At 37.7% G+C, this 18,603-nt stretch overlaps 1 protein-coding gene across 1 annotated transcript; it reads right to left on the reverse strand.

Moving 5' to 3' along the window:
- Positions 1 to 9,292: 9,292 nt before the first annotated feature.
- On the reverse strand, positions 9,293 to 9,895 carry LOC132482411 (ferritin heavy chain-like). The gene has a single exon (XM_060087720.1). It carries the CDS (start codon positions 9,839 to 9,841, stop codon positions 9,293 to 9,295), a length of 549 nt encoding a protein of 182 aa, XP_059943703.1. The 5' UTR covers positions 9,842 to 9,895.
- Between the last annotated feature and the right edge of the window lie 8,708 nt (positions 9,896 to 18,603).

Here is an 18,603-nt window from a genome sequence, read left to right on the forward strand (position 1 = left end):
AATTGCTGTTGCTTGGCCATGGAAACTCAATTATTTCCCATGCTGGCATCTGGCCTTCTATAGCTTAATGAACTTAACCACCCAAGACAAATGTATATATTTGTTCTCCAAATGACTTCATGGCAGCCATTTGAAGGCAAGTGAGGCCCAATCCCTGAACTCCTTTCTTTAAATAACCCATATATATTTTGTATGCTCCCTTTGTTCTTTCTGGCTGCCCTTAGGCCCCAAATCAGTTAAATCATGTGTGTTTTTAACAAGCACACTTCAAACTGGCTTTACTTAAATCTAAGAGACATGATCATAGTCAGATTTTCCAATTCTAAAATATCTTAACATCTAACACCTTTACCTCTTCATCTTTCATGGTCTTAAGATGTTTTGGCATAGGAGGGAAAATGTCTGAATGAATTTTGCAGTTATAATAAGAAGGGCTCTATATGAAGTGAAAATAAGAAGAATTACTGCTGTGATTTCACATTATAAAGTACCATGGAAATGTAAATTATTATATTTTATATTATTTTAAGGTCTTGGTGTCCTGCACATGTGGATCCCATAACACAAAGTAAATCACCTAGGTATACAGAGAAGAGTCCATGTTGATGCTAGTGATACTTCTGATAATCTCATCACTCAGTTCCTAGACCTTATTACTCCAGTGAGTTCTACTTTATCCTTCTGTTCATGATCCAGTTCACACTTCTTTGACAATAGAGTGCCATCTCCAAAGTCTCAGTTTTTCCACCTCTCCATCTTTCCTTCTTTATCATTTTCTTCACTCTCTTTATTGTCTGTAGTCTCTTAATCTTTAAGCATAGTCCTAGAAACACATTCTTTCTGCCCTGTCTGGATGGACAGTTTCAATGATCTCCTTACTGACATCCTATATTTGTTCACGCCCTTCACCTGGCTTGCCAATTTCCCTCTTTTAAGTAAGTGCAAACTTCTGCTTTCTCTGACAGAAAACAAAAGGTTTAGGTGAATTCTTAGAGAAAGCACTTAAACATGTGAATATATTCTATCATAAATTCATCCTTTTCTAATTCATTGGCTAACAATGACTCCTGGGGCCTGCCATTCCCACTCTTTCTGTGTTTAGAACCAGAAAAGCAAACTTTGGGAGAATATAGCAAAAAGAGGTTCTATTTCCTAGTACTTTATTAGAGACCTCTAGAGGAGTGAAAGGGATTGAATAGCTTTTCTTAAAATACGAGATTCAGATTGGTAGCAACAGAGAAATCATACTTTGTTACTAATCACAGAATACTGGATTGGAAAATCAGTGTTCATTCATGTAATCTTTATTTGTTACTAAACATCATATTGATTGGTTAAATATGCTCACTTGACTAGCCATTTACTATCCTTTCTATTTACATTTCATCTATTTTTATCTCATATCTCTAATGAATTTCTTCATAAGATCCAAGCAGCTGATGTCTGCCCAGCCAAGCCATGGTTCACTTTTTGGACCTGTGCAGTCACATTAATACAAAGCGGAATGCTCTTTGTTCATATTTACTGTCATTCTTAGTATAATTACAGAAATCTCTTTGACTTTTCAGACCATGGGCCATGTCAGTTTGTATTACTGGTACTTAACTGACTGATCCTGTTATAGGTGTGTCCAACTGAATTATGATTTCTGTTAAAGCAGGCTTGTAGGATCTCTCCCTTCCTAACTTCTCACAGCAGACTTTGTCACGTTATCGTAACTCAGAGGGCTTGTAAACTTCTCATTTACTCATTACTGTATAGACTAATGGTAAATGCACAGGTCCTCAGGTTAGACTCCTTGTGTTTACATTAAAGTTCAGCCACTTATGAAGCTGTGGGACATTAGGGAATTAATGTATGTCTCTGGTTTCACTGTGATTATCTGTAAAATATGAGTAATAATAGCACTATGTCATGTTACTGTGAGACAAAAATGAAGTAATTCATGTAAATATCTTAACCTGATGCCTAATACATGGTGAGCTCTCAATAAGTGTAGGCTGTTTTTCAAAAGCCCAGGACCAGATGGCTTCACAGGCGAATTCTATCAAACATTTAGAAAAGAGCTAACGCCTATCCTTCTCAAACTCTTCCAAAATATAGCAGAGGGAGGAACACTCCCAAACTCATTCTATGAGGCCACCATCACCCTGATACCAAAACCAGACAACGATGTCACAAAGAAAGAAAACTACAGGCCAATATCATTGATGAACATAGATGCAAAAATCCTCAAGAAAATACTAGCAAACAGAATCCAACAGCACATTAAAAGGATCATACACCATGATCAAGTGGGGTTTATTCCAGGAATGCAAGGATTCTTCAGTATACGCAAATCAATCAATGTGATACACCATATAAACAAATTGAAGGAGAAAAACCATATGGTCATCTCAATAGATGCAGAGAAAGCTTTCGACAAAATTCAACACTAATTTATGATAAAAACCCTGTAGAAAGTAGGCATAGAGGGAACTTTCCTCAACACAATAAAGGCCATATATGACAAACCCACAGCCAACATCATCCTCCATGGTGAAAAACTGAAACCATTTCCACTAAGATCAGGAACAAGACAAGGCTGCCCACTCTCACCACTCTTATTCAACCTAGTTTTGGAAGTTTTAGCCACAGCAATCAGAGAAGAAAAGGAAATAAAAGGAATCCAAATTGGAAAAGAAGAAGTAAAGCTGTCACTGTTTGCAGATGACATGATACTATACATAGAGAATCCTAAAGATGCTACCAGAAAACTACTAGAGCTAATCAATGAATTTGGTAAAGTAGCAGGACACAAAATTAATGCACAGAAACCTCTGGCATTCCTATACACTAATGATGAAAAATCTGAAAGTGAAATCAAGAAAACACTCCCACTTACCATTGCAACAAAAAGAATAAATATCTAGGAATAAACCTGCCTAAGGAGACAAAAGACCTGTATGCAGAAAATTATAAGACACTGATGAACGAAATTAAAGATGATACAAATAGATGGAGAGATATACCATGTTCTTGGATTGGAAGAATCAATATTGTGAAAATGACTCTACTACCCAAAGCAATCTACAGATTCAATGCAATCCCTATCAAACTACCACTGGCATTTTTCACAGAACTAGAACAAAAAATTTCACAATTTGTATGGAAACACAAAAGACCCCGAATAGCCAAAGCAACCTTGAGAGCGAAAAATGGAGCTGGAGGAATCAGGCTCCCTGACTTCAGACTATACTACAAAGCTACAGTAATCAAGACAGTATGATACTGGCACAAAAACAGAAATATAGATCAATGGAACAGGATAGAAAGCCCAGAGATAAACCCACGGACATATGGTCACCTTATCTTTGATAAAGGAGGCAGGAATGTGCAGTGGAGAAAGGACAGCCTCTTCAATAAGTGGTGCTGGGAAAACTGGATAGCTACATGTAAAAGTATGAGATTCGATCACTCCCTAACACCATACACAAAAATAAGCTTAAAATGGATTAAAGACTTAAATGTAAGGCCAGACAGTATCAAACTCTTAGAGGAAAACATAGGCAGAACACTCTATGACATAAATCACAGCAAGATCCTTTTTGACCCACCTCCTAGAGAAATGGAAATAAAAACAACTATAAACAAATGGGACCTAATGAAACTTCAAAGCTTTTGCACATCAAAGGAAACCATAAAGAAGACCAAGAGACAACCCTCAGTGTGGGAGAAAATATTTGCCATTGAAGCAACTGACAAAGGATTAATCTCCAAAATTTACAAGCAGCTCATGCAGCTCAATAACAAAAAAACAACCCAATCCAAAAATGGGCAGAAGACCTAAATAGACATTTCTCCAAAGAAGGTATACAGATAGCCAACAAACACATGAAAGAATGCTCAACATCATTAATCATTAGAGAAATGTAAATCAGAACTACAATGAGATATCATCTCACACTGGTCAGAATGGCCATCATCAAAAAATCTAGAAATAATAAATGCTGGAGTGGGTGTGGAGAAAAGGGAACACTGTTGCACTGCTGGTGGGAATGTGAATTGGTACAGCCACTATGGAGAACAGTATGGAGGTTCCTTAAAAAGTACAAATAGAACTAGCATATGACCCAGCAATCCCACTGCTGGGTATATACCCTGCGAAAACCATAACTCAAAAAGAGTCATGTACCAAAATGTACATTGCAGCTCTATTTACAATAGCCAGGAGATGGAAGCAACCTAAGTGTCTATCATTGGATGAATAGATAAAGAAGATGTGGCACATATATACAATGGAGTATTACTCAGCCATAAAAATAAATGGAATTGAGTTACTTGTAGTGAGGTGCATGGACCTAGAGCCTGTCATATACTGTATGCTAACACATATATATGGAATTTAAGAAAAAAAAAAACGTCATGAAGAACCTAGGGTTAAGACAGGAATAAAGACACAGACCTACTAGAGAAATGGACTTGAGGATACGGGGAGGGGGAAGGGTAAGCTGGGACAAAGTGAGAGAGTGGCATGGATATGTATACACTACCAAACGTAAACTAGATAGCTAGTGGGAAGCAGCCACATAGCACAGGGAGATCAGCTCAGTGCTTTGTGACCACCTAGAGGGGTGGGATAGGGAGGGTGGGAGGGAGGGAGACGCAAGAGGGAAGAGATATGGGAACATATGTATATGTATAACTGATTCACTTTGTTATAAAGCAGAAACTAACACCCCATTGTAAAGCAATTATACTCCAATAAAGATGTAAAAAAAAAAGTGTAGGCTGTTTTTATTAGTGCATGCAAGCTAGTGATGCTGTAAAAGCTTTCAGCAAGTATGTATTTCTTTCTTATATAAGGAAGTGCCATTAAGGTTGCCCTAATTTTTTTTAGATTACATTTTCCTATAGATTACTTATAGGTTCAAACCTACAGTGGAAATAACCTTTTTTTTTTTTTTTTTTTTTTTTTTTTACTAGTTTTGGAAAGATGTTTTTAAACCAGTTCCTTAGAAGACTCCTATGTGACCCACACTAGTAAAATATACCTTCAGGTGCCTCCTCTGTCTCTAGGCAACATCAGTGTAAAATATGTAAACAAATGAGTGTCCTTGTTTGCTAAAATTTAATCTGTTAATCATGTTGTATTATTGCTCTTCCCCAAATTCTCTCTCCCCATCAGTTAACATTCCTTATTATTAGGAAGAGGAAGTTCCTTAACATATTATTTCGACAGCATAATTTACCCAGATGATGGTCATTATGATGATGCTTTATTTTTTTTTGATTTATTTCATTTTTTTGATGATGCTTTAGATTCATTTAGAGTCCACTGTTCAGAGAGGAAGAATAGCTGGCCTACATTATTCCTCATGCTTATTAAAAACTCCTGCATTCCCATTTGTGAGTTTGTTGAAGGACTGGGTAGCATACCTCTTTATAAAGATAAAATGGAGAGTAATAAATGAAAACACTCCCTAGCTATACTATTGATTTAATTGTTTATTAAAATAACCTCATATTGAACTTGTATTTTACTCTTAGAAAATTGGCAAAGTGCTAATATATTTAGTTTAGCTGGACCAAGTACATGTCTTATTTAACTTTGATTCCCCAGCACAAACTCATTGGTTAAGAATAAATGCTTGGGACTTCCCTGGTGGTGCTGTGGTTAAAATCCACCTGCCAATGCAGGGACACAGGTTCGAGCCCTGGTCTGGGAAGATCCCACATGCCGTGGAGCAACTAAGCCTGGGCGCCACATTACTGAGCCTGTGCTCTAGAGCCCGTGAGTCACAATTACTGAAGCTCACACACCTTAGAGCCCAGGCACCGCAACTCCTGAGCCCACATGCCGCAGCTACTGAAGCCCATGCTCTCTAGGGCCCATGTGCTGCAACTACTGAAGCCCGCATGCATAGAGCCCCCGCTCTGCAACGAGAAGCCACCGCAGTGAGAAGCCTGCACACTGCAATGAAGAGTAGCCCCCGCTCGCCGCCACTAGAGAAAGCCCATGTGCAACAATGAAGACCCAACGCAGCCAATAAATAAATAAAATAAAATAAAATAGAATAAACAGTCGAGAATATTGGACTTTATTTAAAAAAAAGAATAAATGCTTGTTGAATCGAATTAATCAGCCAAACAGTAGACAAATGAAAGTTGTGGTTAATAAGATGGGCCAGATTGAAATACTATTCTTGTTGAGAAGCTTACTTTAATCACCTTCTTATTTTCCAGCCTTATATAATCATGTATTAAAGTGATAGAATATTTCTCATATTGAGAAAATAATAGTTTTGTATTATGCTGAATCTGCCTGGGAATAAAATAGACACCTTATCAAATTCAGTGGAGGTGTCATGAGAATTGATACCTAAGAGTTGTTGTGGGAACACATTTAAATTTTAAAAATATGCAAGATTTTTGATATTGTCTCATGCCCACTATTGTTTGGGAATAATGCAGTTTCAATTTATAGAATTGCATCATGTATTTTAGGGCTGGAGAGAAACTTGATAAGTCCTGCATTGAACCTAAAGAGGAATGCATTGCAATAAGGTGCTCATTCAAAAATCAGATAATGATGTGAATAATGTTGATCATCTCTACTGGAGGAAAAACATGCTACACATTAAACACATTACGTATTATATATTTATTCAACAATCTTGGACTTTATTAATACAGTGTTTTGTAGTATGTATGCCTTATTTTTTTTCTTAAATGTCTGAATTCTGAGAAATTTCAGCATGCTTTGGTGAGATGAACAGTCATCTTATTTTCAAAAAGATGCAGGCACAGACTGTTTTTAACCAAAAGGTGTATTACTGACCAAAAGTCAGCAATCTAGTCTGGAAAATAAATGAAGAATTCTGCTGCTGGTGAGATGAATACATAGGTAGAGGGAGGTGAAGAATATAAACTACTTAGCAGCCTTAAACTTTCTCTTGACTTTGATATAAGTGCTGGAGAAATATCAATGTTACCATTCCCAGAAGCCATTCATTTAGAAATGGAAATTAGAGTAGATGGAAAAATACAGTGTTGGGAGTTACCCATCAGGAAACAAAATGGATGTGTGTGATATCTACCCACTCTCATGGTGAGGGCCCTGCATTACACTTACTGTCTAAAGCTTACTGTGCTGAAACCTTCACAGCAAAGGTTCCAGTTTCCCATAATGACCTCTAAGTGAAAGTGAATGACGTTTAGCTACCAGGTATGTGCTTCTGGAACAACACATGATGGGACCTTTTTTTTTTTTTTTTACTTTATTTTTATTTTATTTTATTTTTTGGCTGCGTTGGGTCTTTGTTGCTGCATGCGGGCTTTCTCTAGTTGCGGCAAGCGGGAGCTATTCTTCATTGTGGTGCGTGGGCTTTTCATTTCGGTGGCTTCTCTTGTTGCGGAGCATGGGCTCTAGGTGCACAGGCTTCAGTAGTTGTGGCTTGCGGGCTCTAGAGCACAGGCTCAGTAGTGTGGCACATGGGCTTAGTTGCTCCGTGGCATGTGGGATCTTTCCAGACCAAGGATCGAACCCGTGTCCCCTGCATTGGCAGACGGATTCTTAACCGCTGCGCCACCAGAGAAGCCCACAGTGGGACCTTTTAACGTTGTTTCCAAAGCTGTTTTCTTTGGAATACTGTTCTGTGAGATTTGGTAGAAAAAGAATCCCATGATCAGAATGTTTGGGAAATACTGAATATTTTATCCCCATGTTATACATTCAAAATGTATATTTTTTACATCAGACATAAAATTCCTAGAGTAAACAAAAACTGAAAAAAGAAAACAAAAAATCCTGCTAATTCGATTAATACAAGTTTTTCACTGAACACTTGTGAATGTTTTTGAAGCACTGGCTGATACTGAACACAGTCTTGGGAAGGCTGATCTAAGGAATTAAAATTCTGTAAATTATGAGGAAAACACTTTTAGGTGAGAAGAGATGCATATGGTAGCAGGCTTCAGTATTCTGTATTTCCATTTGGGAAATTGTTCTTATTTGATCCCTTCCACCCTTGATCCTTTTTCCTTTCAGTGGACTCTGTAGTCGGGATAAAGAGAAAAATGTCATTTACTACCCTAGAAGAGCTATTTACTCTACTGTAAGTACAGTGGAGGCTGGTAAAAGTGTGTTGATTATAAGACATATTAGCTTAGGTTCTCTTGGTAGCAAATAACAAAAACTAAATCAAAGTTGGATATATGAAACCCAAGGGCAGAAATACAGCCAGGCTCAGGAAAGGTCTAGGAAGCAGCTATATCATTTCCAGTAATGTGATCGCGGAACTGCTTTTCAACAAAGGGCGTCTTCCTAATGAACTTCAAAATGAACTCTGCTGCTGGTTGGAATTTAAAAAAAAAAAAAATAATATATATATATATATATACACACACACACACACACACACATATACACACACACACAAGCATGGATATATACGTATGATACAAAGGAAAGAAAACATATATAAGTGGATGTTTTGTTATTACAACATGCATGCCAGGCATTGGTGACCATGGGAAGTCACCCCTGTGTTTCTGAGCAAGACAGCCTAACACTCATTTTTCCATTATCACTGTTGCCCAGAGTGAACCTGTCAGAGAGATACTCCACCATTCAGACTTCCAAACCCCTCCGCCCCCCATCTTGCTGCTCATACTTAACCATTAGTATTGTATAATTAATGAACATAAACATTTTAGGTGAAACTGAAGACTCCCTTTATTTTAATCCCTGCCCAATCCCATTCCCTTCACTTGTTTCCCAGAGGCAACTGCAATCATGATTATGGTTCTATATTTTTACTATGCACATGCACCCACATTCACCAGGGACCCCTACCTAACCCCACTCCACCCCAGTCTACCCCCGTACACCCACATTATTTATAAGGGGAAGACTGATTTTGTGTTTTCCAGGGCCCCATGGAGCACCTTCTCCCTCCCACCGTGGAGATCCTGAGCTGAATATGGTTGGGGTATGGCTGTGTTCAGAAACTCCTGGATACCTGTTTTAAAACTTAAAAAATGAGAGATTTGCCCACATGAATCAACCAGAGACCTTTATTTATTTATGAACCAATAACTTTATTGGAAGAAACGGAAAAACTGGAAGAAAAAAAACTTAAGTGATAAAATAAAGTCCAGGAAAAGAGAGTCCTGCACTTGTTGCAAAAAAAAAAACACAACACAAAACTTAAGTGAACTTCTTCTGCAAGGGCAGTATTGCCGTCTGCATGGCAGGCACGGTGACCAGGGCTCTGGTCACCCCGTGGCTCTGGGGAAGTACAGTCCAGGCTCAGTTCTTGTCGCTGTCGCCCAGGGTGAGCTTGTCAAAGAGGGACCCTGCCAGGTCGACGTCCGGGGCCTCCATCATGCTCAGGGTGGTGACATGACCCTCCAGCTCTCTGATGAACGCCACCTGCTGGCTGAGGTGGTGAGTTGCCAGGAAGTGGCGCAGGTGGGGGTCGCCCTTGTCGGTGGCCAGCTGGTGCAGGTGGAGCAGGCTCTGGTTCACGCGGTTCTCCAGGAACAAGGCGTACTTCATGGCCTTGAGGCCACTGTTCCACTTGTCACTGACTGGCTTCCTGATGTCTTGGAAGTTGAGGCGGCCCCCGCGCTGGTTCTGCAGGCGCATCAGGCCCTGGACCCGCCCGCTGTGCTCGTGGGAGTGGCGCAGGAAGAACCGGGTGCTGTGCTTCAAGGCCACGTCGTCGCGGTCAAGGTAAAAGGCCACAGCCAGGCACACGAAGGAGGCGTGGAGCTCCAGGGTGAAATGGCTGTTGGCAGCAGCCTCGCAGTCGGGGTGGTAGTTCTGGCGCATCTGCGAGGGCGGCGCGGGCAGCATGGCGGGCGTGAAGGCCAAGGTGAAGGCAAAGCCGCGGCGCCCGCGATAGCTGCCTCGGAGCTCTCCCGTGTGGTCGAAGAGGGCGGCCGCTCTGGGATGGACTGGAAGGGGTGGGTCTATTACCCGGGTTTCAGAGGGGGGAAAGGAGGTTCCGGTTCCGTTACGGGGGATTGGGAGGGTGGGTGTGCACTGAGGGCGGGGCAAGAACGCTGTGTTCCAGGTTCCATCCAGGCCTGGGTGAGGCAGGCCGTCTGCGCTGAGCTTCTGGCTTAATCTTTTTAAAAGTTATTCAACGAATATAAGCGCAACCGTTTTGAGTTAATCACTTGCGTGATTCTTATTTGAATAGTGCCTTAATGTGATTCTTTCATTAAACAGTTCTTTTGTGGTATCTTTGGCTATTTTTACTATCACAGAGCTCTATTTGAAGTTAGCTCTCCTCGGTGACTTCAACACCCACACTAATGACACTTCTGATAGCCTCTTCACTGGGTTCCTGGACCTTATTAACTCCAGTGATCTCCACTTTTCTCTTTCTGTTTCTGGTCACGTTCACACTTTTCTGACAGCAGAGCACCACCTCCAAAGTCTCAGTGAATCTTTCCACCTCTCCAGCTTTCACTCGTTTTGAACCTTGTCTTCGCTCCCTTTGTTGTCTCTCATCTCTTAATCTTCTAGCACAGTTCTAGAAACACAGCCCCTTTCACGTGATTTACCAATTTCCTTCCTCTTGGGTAAGTGCAGACTTCTCTTTTCTTTGTCAGAAAACAAAAGGCTTCGATGCAGTCTTAGAGAAAGAACGTAACTGTGTGGATGTATTTATCCCCTCCAACCTCATTTGTCCTTTCACTGACACTCAGCAAGCATTTTTTTAACCCCTCAATTATGTTGTATGGAATGAGCCACAGTGGTAGGAAATACCACTGATCTCAAATTATCTTTCATTCATTCATTCAATAAATATTTATTGATTACTTAATATGGCCCAGGCACTGGTATGGGATTTGGGCATATATTAGTAACAAAGAGAGACAAAGCCTGTTCCCATGAGGTTTGTATTCTAGTGGAGAAGCAGACCAAAACAAAACAAAACAAAATACTGCTGTTTTTCTCCCTTTATTGTCTCAAATAAATACGTATAAGATATTACACATGTATATGATATTAAAAAGTCAATATTTTCTTAGAAGTTAAGGATATTATAGTGGAAGATGTAAGACCAATCTAGGTATTTATAATTAATTAATTCAACATTAATTAAACAGCCATTTATATACAGTACTCCAGATATGTGTCACTGTTTGACTCTGGAGATACACAAGAATCAAACATGATCTCTGTTCTCAAGGTACAAGAAAGAGTGATGGACTGTTTTAAGTGCTCTCAATGGTTTTAAAGTTTTTGGATAAAATAGCTGTTTTCACTTAAAGTTTTATTACCATGGCTTTGACTAATGTACTTTTTTGGGGGGTCTCTTTATTTCTCTTTGAAAGCTCATGCTATGCTATAATCATTGTTTATGAAGGAAGCAAAGGATCAAATATCAACTGTCACATTGTAAACTTATCTAAGCAATTTTAGAGGCATTTAATTTTTGAGTCTGTAAAGAAATAGAATAATAACAACATCTATTTGATAAGTTGATTTTAATGATAGAATCATACATTAGAGATGGAAAAGAACTACATGATCAGTATCTCAGTGAGATAAAACTGTATTCTATGTTTGCTTAACACCAGTGTTTAGTCTTAATATAATTGCAATCTTTCAAAAATTTCCTTGGAAGAGTCCATTGTAGACTTCACTGGAAGAATCTATTTAAATAGAAGAAATCTTGATTTTGTAGAACATTTTCTCATTATGTCCCAAGATTATTTAATAATTAATTTATCTGGACAACTTTACTCTTCAAATATTAAAATAATACTATTGAATGGTTATATGTATACTAAGGGGTGATAATGGTGTTTCTCAGATGTTTTATCCCTCATCATTACTTCCTAGGTTAGAAGATAATGTTAAAATACATGTTATAACTAAGAGAAACCTAAGGTTTAAAATCTAACTTTTTTAAGGGAAATCAATAAACTAGCATGAACTGGACCTCAGATTTCCATGAAGGAAATATAAATATGTATAAACAAAAACATTGCATCCAGTTTTTCTTTAATGAGGAATGTAAAGCTAAATACAAACACAGAATGAAAAAACTTCAGAGCAGATCATGTTTTTAGAAAAATTTAAAATTTTATTTTTTAATTTTTGGCTGCATTGGGTCTTTGTTGGACGTGGGCTTTCTCTAGTTGCAGCGAGTGGGGGCTACGTTTTGTTGCAGTGCGTGGGCTTCTCATTGTGGTGACCTCTCTTGTTACGGAGCACGGGCTCTAGGTGTGCGGGCTTCAGTAGTTGTGGCATGCAGGCTCAGTAGTTGTGGCACATGGGCTTAGTTCCTCCGTGGCATGTAGGATCTTCCCGGACCAGGGCTCGAACTCATGTTCCCTGCATTGGCAGGTGGTTTCTTAACCACTGTGCCACCAGAGAAGCCCCAAAATTTAAAAAAATTTTGATAACCAAATTTTATAGTTTGTAATTTGGTCTGTGCTGAGATAATGTCTTTTAAAATATCAATATAGGACTATAAGATGAAGGTTTCTTTGAAATGTTTGTGGTCAGTGTTGGTATTATGTTAGGATTCTCCAGAAAAACAGAACCAGTAGAAGATATATTTGTATATTATATAAAATAAGGAATTGGCTCACGTGATTATGGAGGCTGACAAGTCTCAAAATCTGCAGTTGCCATAGTTAAGACCCAGGAGAGTCCATGGTGTAGGTCCAGTCCAAAGGCCAGGAGGCTCAAGACCCAGGAAATTCAAGTTGAAGGCAGGAAAAAACAATGTCCCTGCTCCAAGGCAGTCAGGCAAGAGGAGTTCCCTCTTACTCAGAGGAAGGTCAGCATTTTTATTTTATTCAGGCCTTCAAATGATTGTATGAGGCTCATCGACTTTAAGGAAAGCAATCTGCTTTACTTAGTCTACTATTTCAAATGTTAATCTCATGGAAAAACACCCTCTCAGGCACAAACAATAATATTTGACTAAATATCTGGGTACCCCCTGGCCCTTTCAAGTTGACATATAAAAATTAGCTATCACAATATTATTCATGATAAATGCAGAGTCAACAAATAAAAATTCTTATGCTATAATCTGTAAAAACTGTTTTGACTTTCAGTTCCCTTCATTAATTTAAAAATGTTACAGAACTAATAGTTACACAACTGACATTAGACAATAAGTTCTGACTCCATGTCAATGATTAGCTCTCATTCATTCATTCAGCATATTTCTATTGAGCACCTATTATATGACAGGTATTTTATAGGTACTAACAAAAACTTGTTCTATAAGCTCCTCATATTTGTATTTCTTTTGTAGCTAAGTGCTAGTAAATGTTTCATATAATTCCTTCTTTGAAAATTAATACATGAAGTAGGATCAATGGTATAATCTTAAGGAAGTAAACCATAAGTAGCAGCAGTTGGTGGCTTATCTCACTCTCTGTGTTGTGTGTGTGTGTGTGTGTGTGTGTGTGTGTGTATATACATATGTATAAATAAATCATTTAATGAGAGGTAGTGAAAAGTGATACATCACTATTATATATCTCTGGGCTGTTCACTCTGCATTACCTCATTATTACAGGTACTGGATTAAATTTGATTATTACCCATATTTTACAGGTAAAGAAATTGTGAATTAAAGTATGTAACATGATCAAACACAGAGCTTGTAAATAGCAGAGAGTGACACTCTGAACTGGATTCCTCTCCAGGTAGTTTGGGAAGTTTGGCTGGACCATGAGCTCCTTTAGAACAAAGACTGTTCAACTTGTGATGCTAAATTTCATATAGTAGGGGCTCAAAAATATAAATTCAAATATTGAGTGGCCTATTAAAAGCTTTAGTCTCATTATTTCTCCAGATTAAAAAAATGAATGGGAGTAGATGTTGAATATATATTTAAACTCTGTTTCCTTTAGAAGGAAAAAAAATCAAAGACACCCAATTGTGATAAAGTACTATTATAATTTTACTTTAATATGCATAAACATAAAACCAGGCATAGAAATTGGTATGCTTTTATAATTGTAAACCTAACAATTTGTAAATATATGCAAATACAACTATAAAACTATTAAAATTAAGAAATTCCAATTATGCATCAGATTATGCTTTTTGACTTAAACACAGTCCCTTCTCACTGAAAACATACTAGTTGACGAGATGCAAGTTTCCTTTTGAGTGTGCCATGCCTGTGCCCCGATATCCATGAAACATCTCAGTTCTCTACCACCCTTCTTTACTGAAGACATGACATACTTTAGCTCATATGATGATTCATAATGTACTTTTGCTTTCAGGTAGGGGAAGTCATCATTCAAATATTGTCTGTCCATTTTCTTTTTTATTAGTTTGTGAAAAGTAATTCTGATGCAGTTTGTTGATTTCATGAAATACCATTAAAAGTCTCAGTAACTTCAATAACTGAAGAGGCTGTTCAAACTGGGAATTGAAGGGGAAGAGAACTACTGACAGAATTTTAAGGGATAACACTCTTCCTTTTGAGTTTCATTCTATGAAACTATTTTTCACTTCCCAGTCATTACTTTAAAAGGAAATTTTAGTGTTTGAAGCTGGTAAAATGTGACTATAAGGGTGGACATGCGACAGTTGTCCTTTTTATACTAGAACATGCCAGCCTAGCAGCAGTCACACTCAGTGTGATTGAAAACACACACGCAGGCATGGACAGTGAGTTTGTGCTGCTGCATTGAGCTATAGACAGATCAAGATAATTCTGAAAATGCTTCCAGTAATTTTTCATTTGGATGTAAACACAAGAACAGATCCATGGAATTCACAAATACAGGTAGAGAACACTGAGTTAGAATGGCATGGACACACCATATATCTAGTCAATAACTATTTAGGACCTAATATATTCCAGCTTTGTGCTAAATGCTGAATGATTGCAACAGGCATTGACTTTAATCTCATGGGCCCTAGAGTCTGTTTCAGTTCACTATGTCCACTGACAGAATGTATATGTGATGAATGTAAAATTAGATGCTAATGAGTTGATAATAGAATATGTATATATATATATTGAAATATTCATATATATTCAATAATATTTTGTTTGAAATCTTTACTACTGTTGTCACAGATACAGAAATTGCTACAGACGTTCTCATACCTTTTCCTACATAGCAGTTAGGTTTAGGGAAAATATTTTTGGTGGAATGGTGTTAGTCAACCTACAAATCCAGAATGTCTTGGTTGAAGGTGTAGATACTTTGTTTCACTAAAATCAAATGTAAGTTTTTCCAAACAAGTTAGGAAAAAAATGCAAAATCCTTATAAAATGTTCCTTATGATTCCATACCTTACTATACTATTAACCCAATGTGTTAATAAGCTTATATTTAATGTAATCATTATTCTTCATAATTTGACATGAGTAATGTGCTCTCACATTTTAATTTTCTAAACTTTTATACCATATTCTCAATGACTTATTTGCTGTTTTCCTTTTTAATAAAAATATGATAATGACCTCAACCAACCACTGTTAAACTCAGCAAAAAGCACAATTTCCAAAGTAAATGTTTTGTAAAGTGTTTCCTGTGTATTATTCACATTTATTACTTTTCCTCTGAGCTTTTTATATTTCAGTTCATACATGAAAAATAAACAATGTCCTTTTGACTTATTTTCTTGAAGTCTTTTGCCATTTTCCAAATATATCTGAATAGTTAAGGTCAGTTAAACCTATTTAGAGTTTCAAATTTCTAGGAAATATCTGATATTTAGTAACTTTCTGCCCAAATGATTTTAAATCTCATTTATTATAAAGTGAATTAAAAGATTGGCATATATTCTTTAAATAGAAAAATTATCAACCTGCTTTTGCTAATGTAGATGGTGCTCTTAAGTTCTGATTTCATACATGACAAACAACCCATGATTAAAGGCTCATTAATAATCTGCCAAATAGTGTCAGCTGTATGACTCAATTCTCCATTAGTAATGTAATCCCTTGATTTTCTTCTGCCAGAAAAGTGCTGATTCTTTGAAACCATTAGCAGTAATATGAATTTATACATTATATCTGTGTGTGTGTGTGTGTGTGTGTGTGTGTGTGTGTGTGTGTGTGTGTGTGTGTATCTCTTGGAAGAGAGATTGAACGCCAAGACAAAACCTTGCATTCCTTTACAGGACGTGCAATGCAGATCTATTGTGGAGTAACTGCTGGATCTGGGAAGGAAGGTGAGGCTAAAGGCAGCCCATTAGGGAAGAGGCTGTTGGAACTGGGAATTGAGGGGACGAGAACTACTGACAGGATTTTAAGGGATAACACTCTTGTCTTTGAGTGTCTGTGTGGTAGAGTCCGTGGCCTGGAGTAGAAGGGGAAAGCTGTACTAGAGCAGCTTCTGGTGGCAGGAATATTATTTTCTTATACATGCAGCTATTGAAACATTGCTTAACATTCCTCAGATCTTAACTGTCAAGGACAAAACAACAGTAGTAATAACTGGAAATGTCAGTTCCACGTCCACAATAATCGATTTACAATTGCTTCCCTCTTTCACGAGTTCTCTATCAATTATCCCTGCTTTTATCCCCGCCTAAATAATCACTTTTTCCTTAATCACATGTATTCCTCAATTATGCTGTAGAGAACTGCAATTTTCCCTACGTGGCCCTTACCCCTTAATTCTTTTTTTTATTTTCCACATTAAGAATCCCTAATTTTTAGAAAAAAGACAATAGCATATAAATGAATCAAGGTGCAGAATTCCTCAAATTATAAAAATCAATTCCTGGAGAGTTATTGATTGATAACTATATTGATCACATCAATGTAAGTATTTAATCAGTCTGTCTACAGAGATGGCAGCTACAAGATAAAAAAATATAATCAGTTTATTCAGTTGTTACAAATGTAGGAGGGGGAAATGGAACTAGGATTAGCAAGACTTTATGCAGGACCAAGAGTCCACTTCCTTTTCTTTCCAGAGACACTGTTCTAAAAACCATGGTATTGATTTTCCTAGCCAGGCTATTAAGCATGTTTGGTTAGATTACATTTTGAATTATACCAGTTCATTGGAGTAAATGTCTCTATGGGATACTTGGGTTTATAAAACTCTGTTTCATAGCTGGATGATGTAGAGCAGCCCTCAGACTACCTTGTTACAAAGAATGCTGTTGGGTCAAATGAACAAGAGAAAACAGGTAATAATATAATATTAGAACTCTCTACAAAATAACATCTCAATTCACATTTTGTGCTACGTTCAGTGACATCTTAGAAAACCATGGTGTGTGTATGTATGTATGGAGTGCACACATTTGTACGTACATATTGGGCTTTGATCACTAATGTTAATGTTCGCTAAAATTTGTACCTTAATGTGGATTGTACTATGAATATATATGTAGTAAATTATTATAAAGATATATGATTATTAATATAGAATAGTATTCTGTATTTTATAATTAGGGTTAGGGTGGTATAATTTAAAAATAGTAATAATATTGAATATTTTTGCCTACCCTTCCAATATTGGACGTTAGTTAGGTAAAGTAGACAGTGGAAACATACATCTTAGCTGATTGTGTATGTATATACTCTGTCAATTTTTAATTCTTTAAAAAATACAAATATTGTATTAGAAGCCATGGAGTATAAGAAGTCAGCGGTAGTGGAAAACTGAGATTATTGATTATTTTGTGTTTTCATATCCACAATATGAAGTGATTTTGGAAGTTTTTTGCTAGGTACTAGAAAATAAGCTAAGATTTATATTAGCTCTTTGAATGCATCTACCGAAGTTCCATCACTAGGAAAGTGAGGTCACCCTTCTTTGATTAAATCATCAGACATAACATAGTACCATTTACATGTCCTCAAAGTTTTATTACAACACAATTAATAGCCAAGATTTTAGCTATTTACGAGGTCTTCTAACTATATACCAGATAATTTCATGTGTACATGGCATGAACTACCTTATAAAATAGAGCTGCCTCTTTTTATTTCCTAAATATTATAATCTATCTATATTAGTGAACTGGAGCTGTGGATCAGATGATAAGATATGCATAACTGTGTGCACTGAGTGATTGGAATGCCACTTATCTTTTTTCTGGAAATGTCTATATAAGAAAATAAAAGGTACTTTATAGAAATATGAAAAAATAGCAGCCTGATACTGTTCATTCTTACCCTTTTTGGGAATTTGAATAAGTAATTTATTCTCCCTTAACCTCAAGTTCTCTATTTAAAAAAGTGACCTTGGGGCTTCCCTGGTGGCGCAGTGGTTGAGAGTCTGCCTGCCGATGCAGGGGACACGGGTTCGTGCCCTGGTCCAGGAAGATTCCACATGCCGTGGAGCGGCTGGGGCCGTGAACCATGGCCGCTGAGCCTGCGTGTCCGGAGCCTGTGCTCCGCAACGGGAGAGGCCACAAGAGTGAGAGGCCCACGTACCGCAAAAAAAAAAAAAAAAAAAAGTGACCTTCGACTAGATCCTGTTGCAGATACTGTGGTCAAATGATTTTATGCCCAGGGATTTCAGCCGTTGGCTGTGAATCAAAATCAGTTTAGGAAATTCTGATTCAGCAAGTTCGGGGTTGAACTCTGGCATATGTACAGATGACCCTTGAACAACTTTGGGGTTAGGGGTGTGGACCCTCAC

This window comes from Mesoplodon densirostris, chromosome X, assembly GCF_025265405.1.
Source record: "Mesoplodon densirostris isolate mMesDen1 chromosome X, mMesDen1 primary haplotype, whole genome shotgun sequence".
Taxonomy (NCBI): domain Eukaryota; kingdom Metazoa; phylum Chordata; class Mammalia; order Artiodactyla; family Ziphiidae; genus Mesoplodon; species Mesoplodon densirostris.

What these genes read in the sequence shown, in the direction of transcription:
- LOC132482411 (XM_060087720.1), bottom strand. Translation starts at nt 9,841, where the DNA reads ATGCTGCCCGCGCCGCCCTCGCAGATGCGCCAGAACTACCACCCCGAC.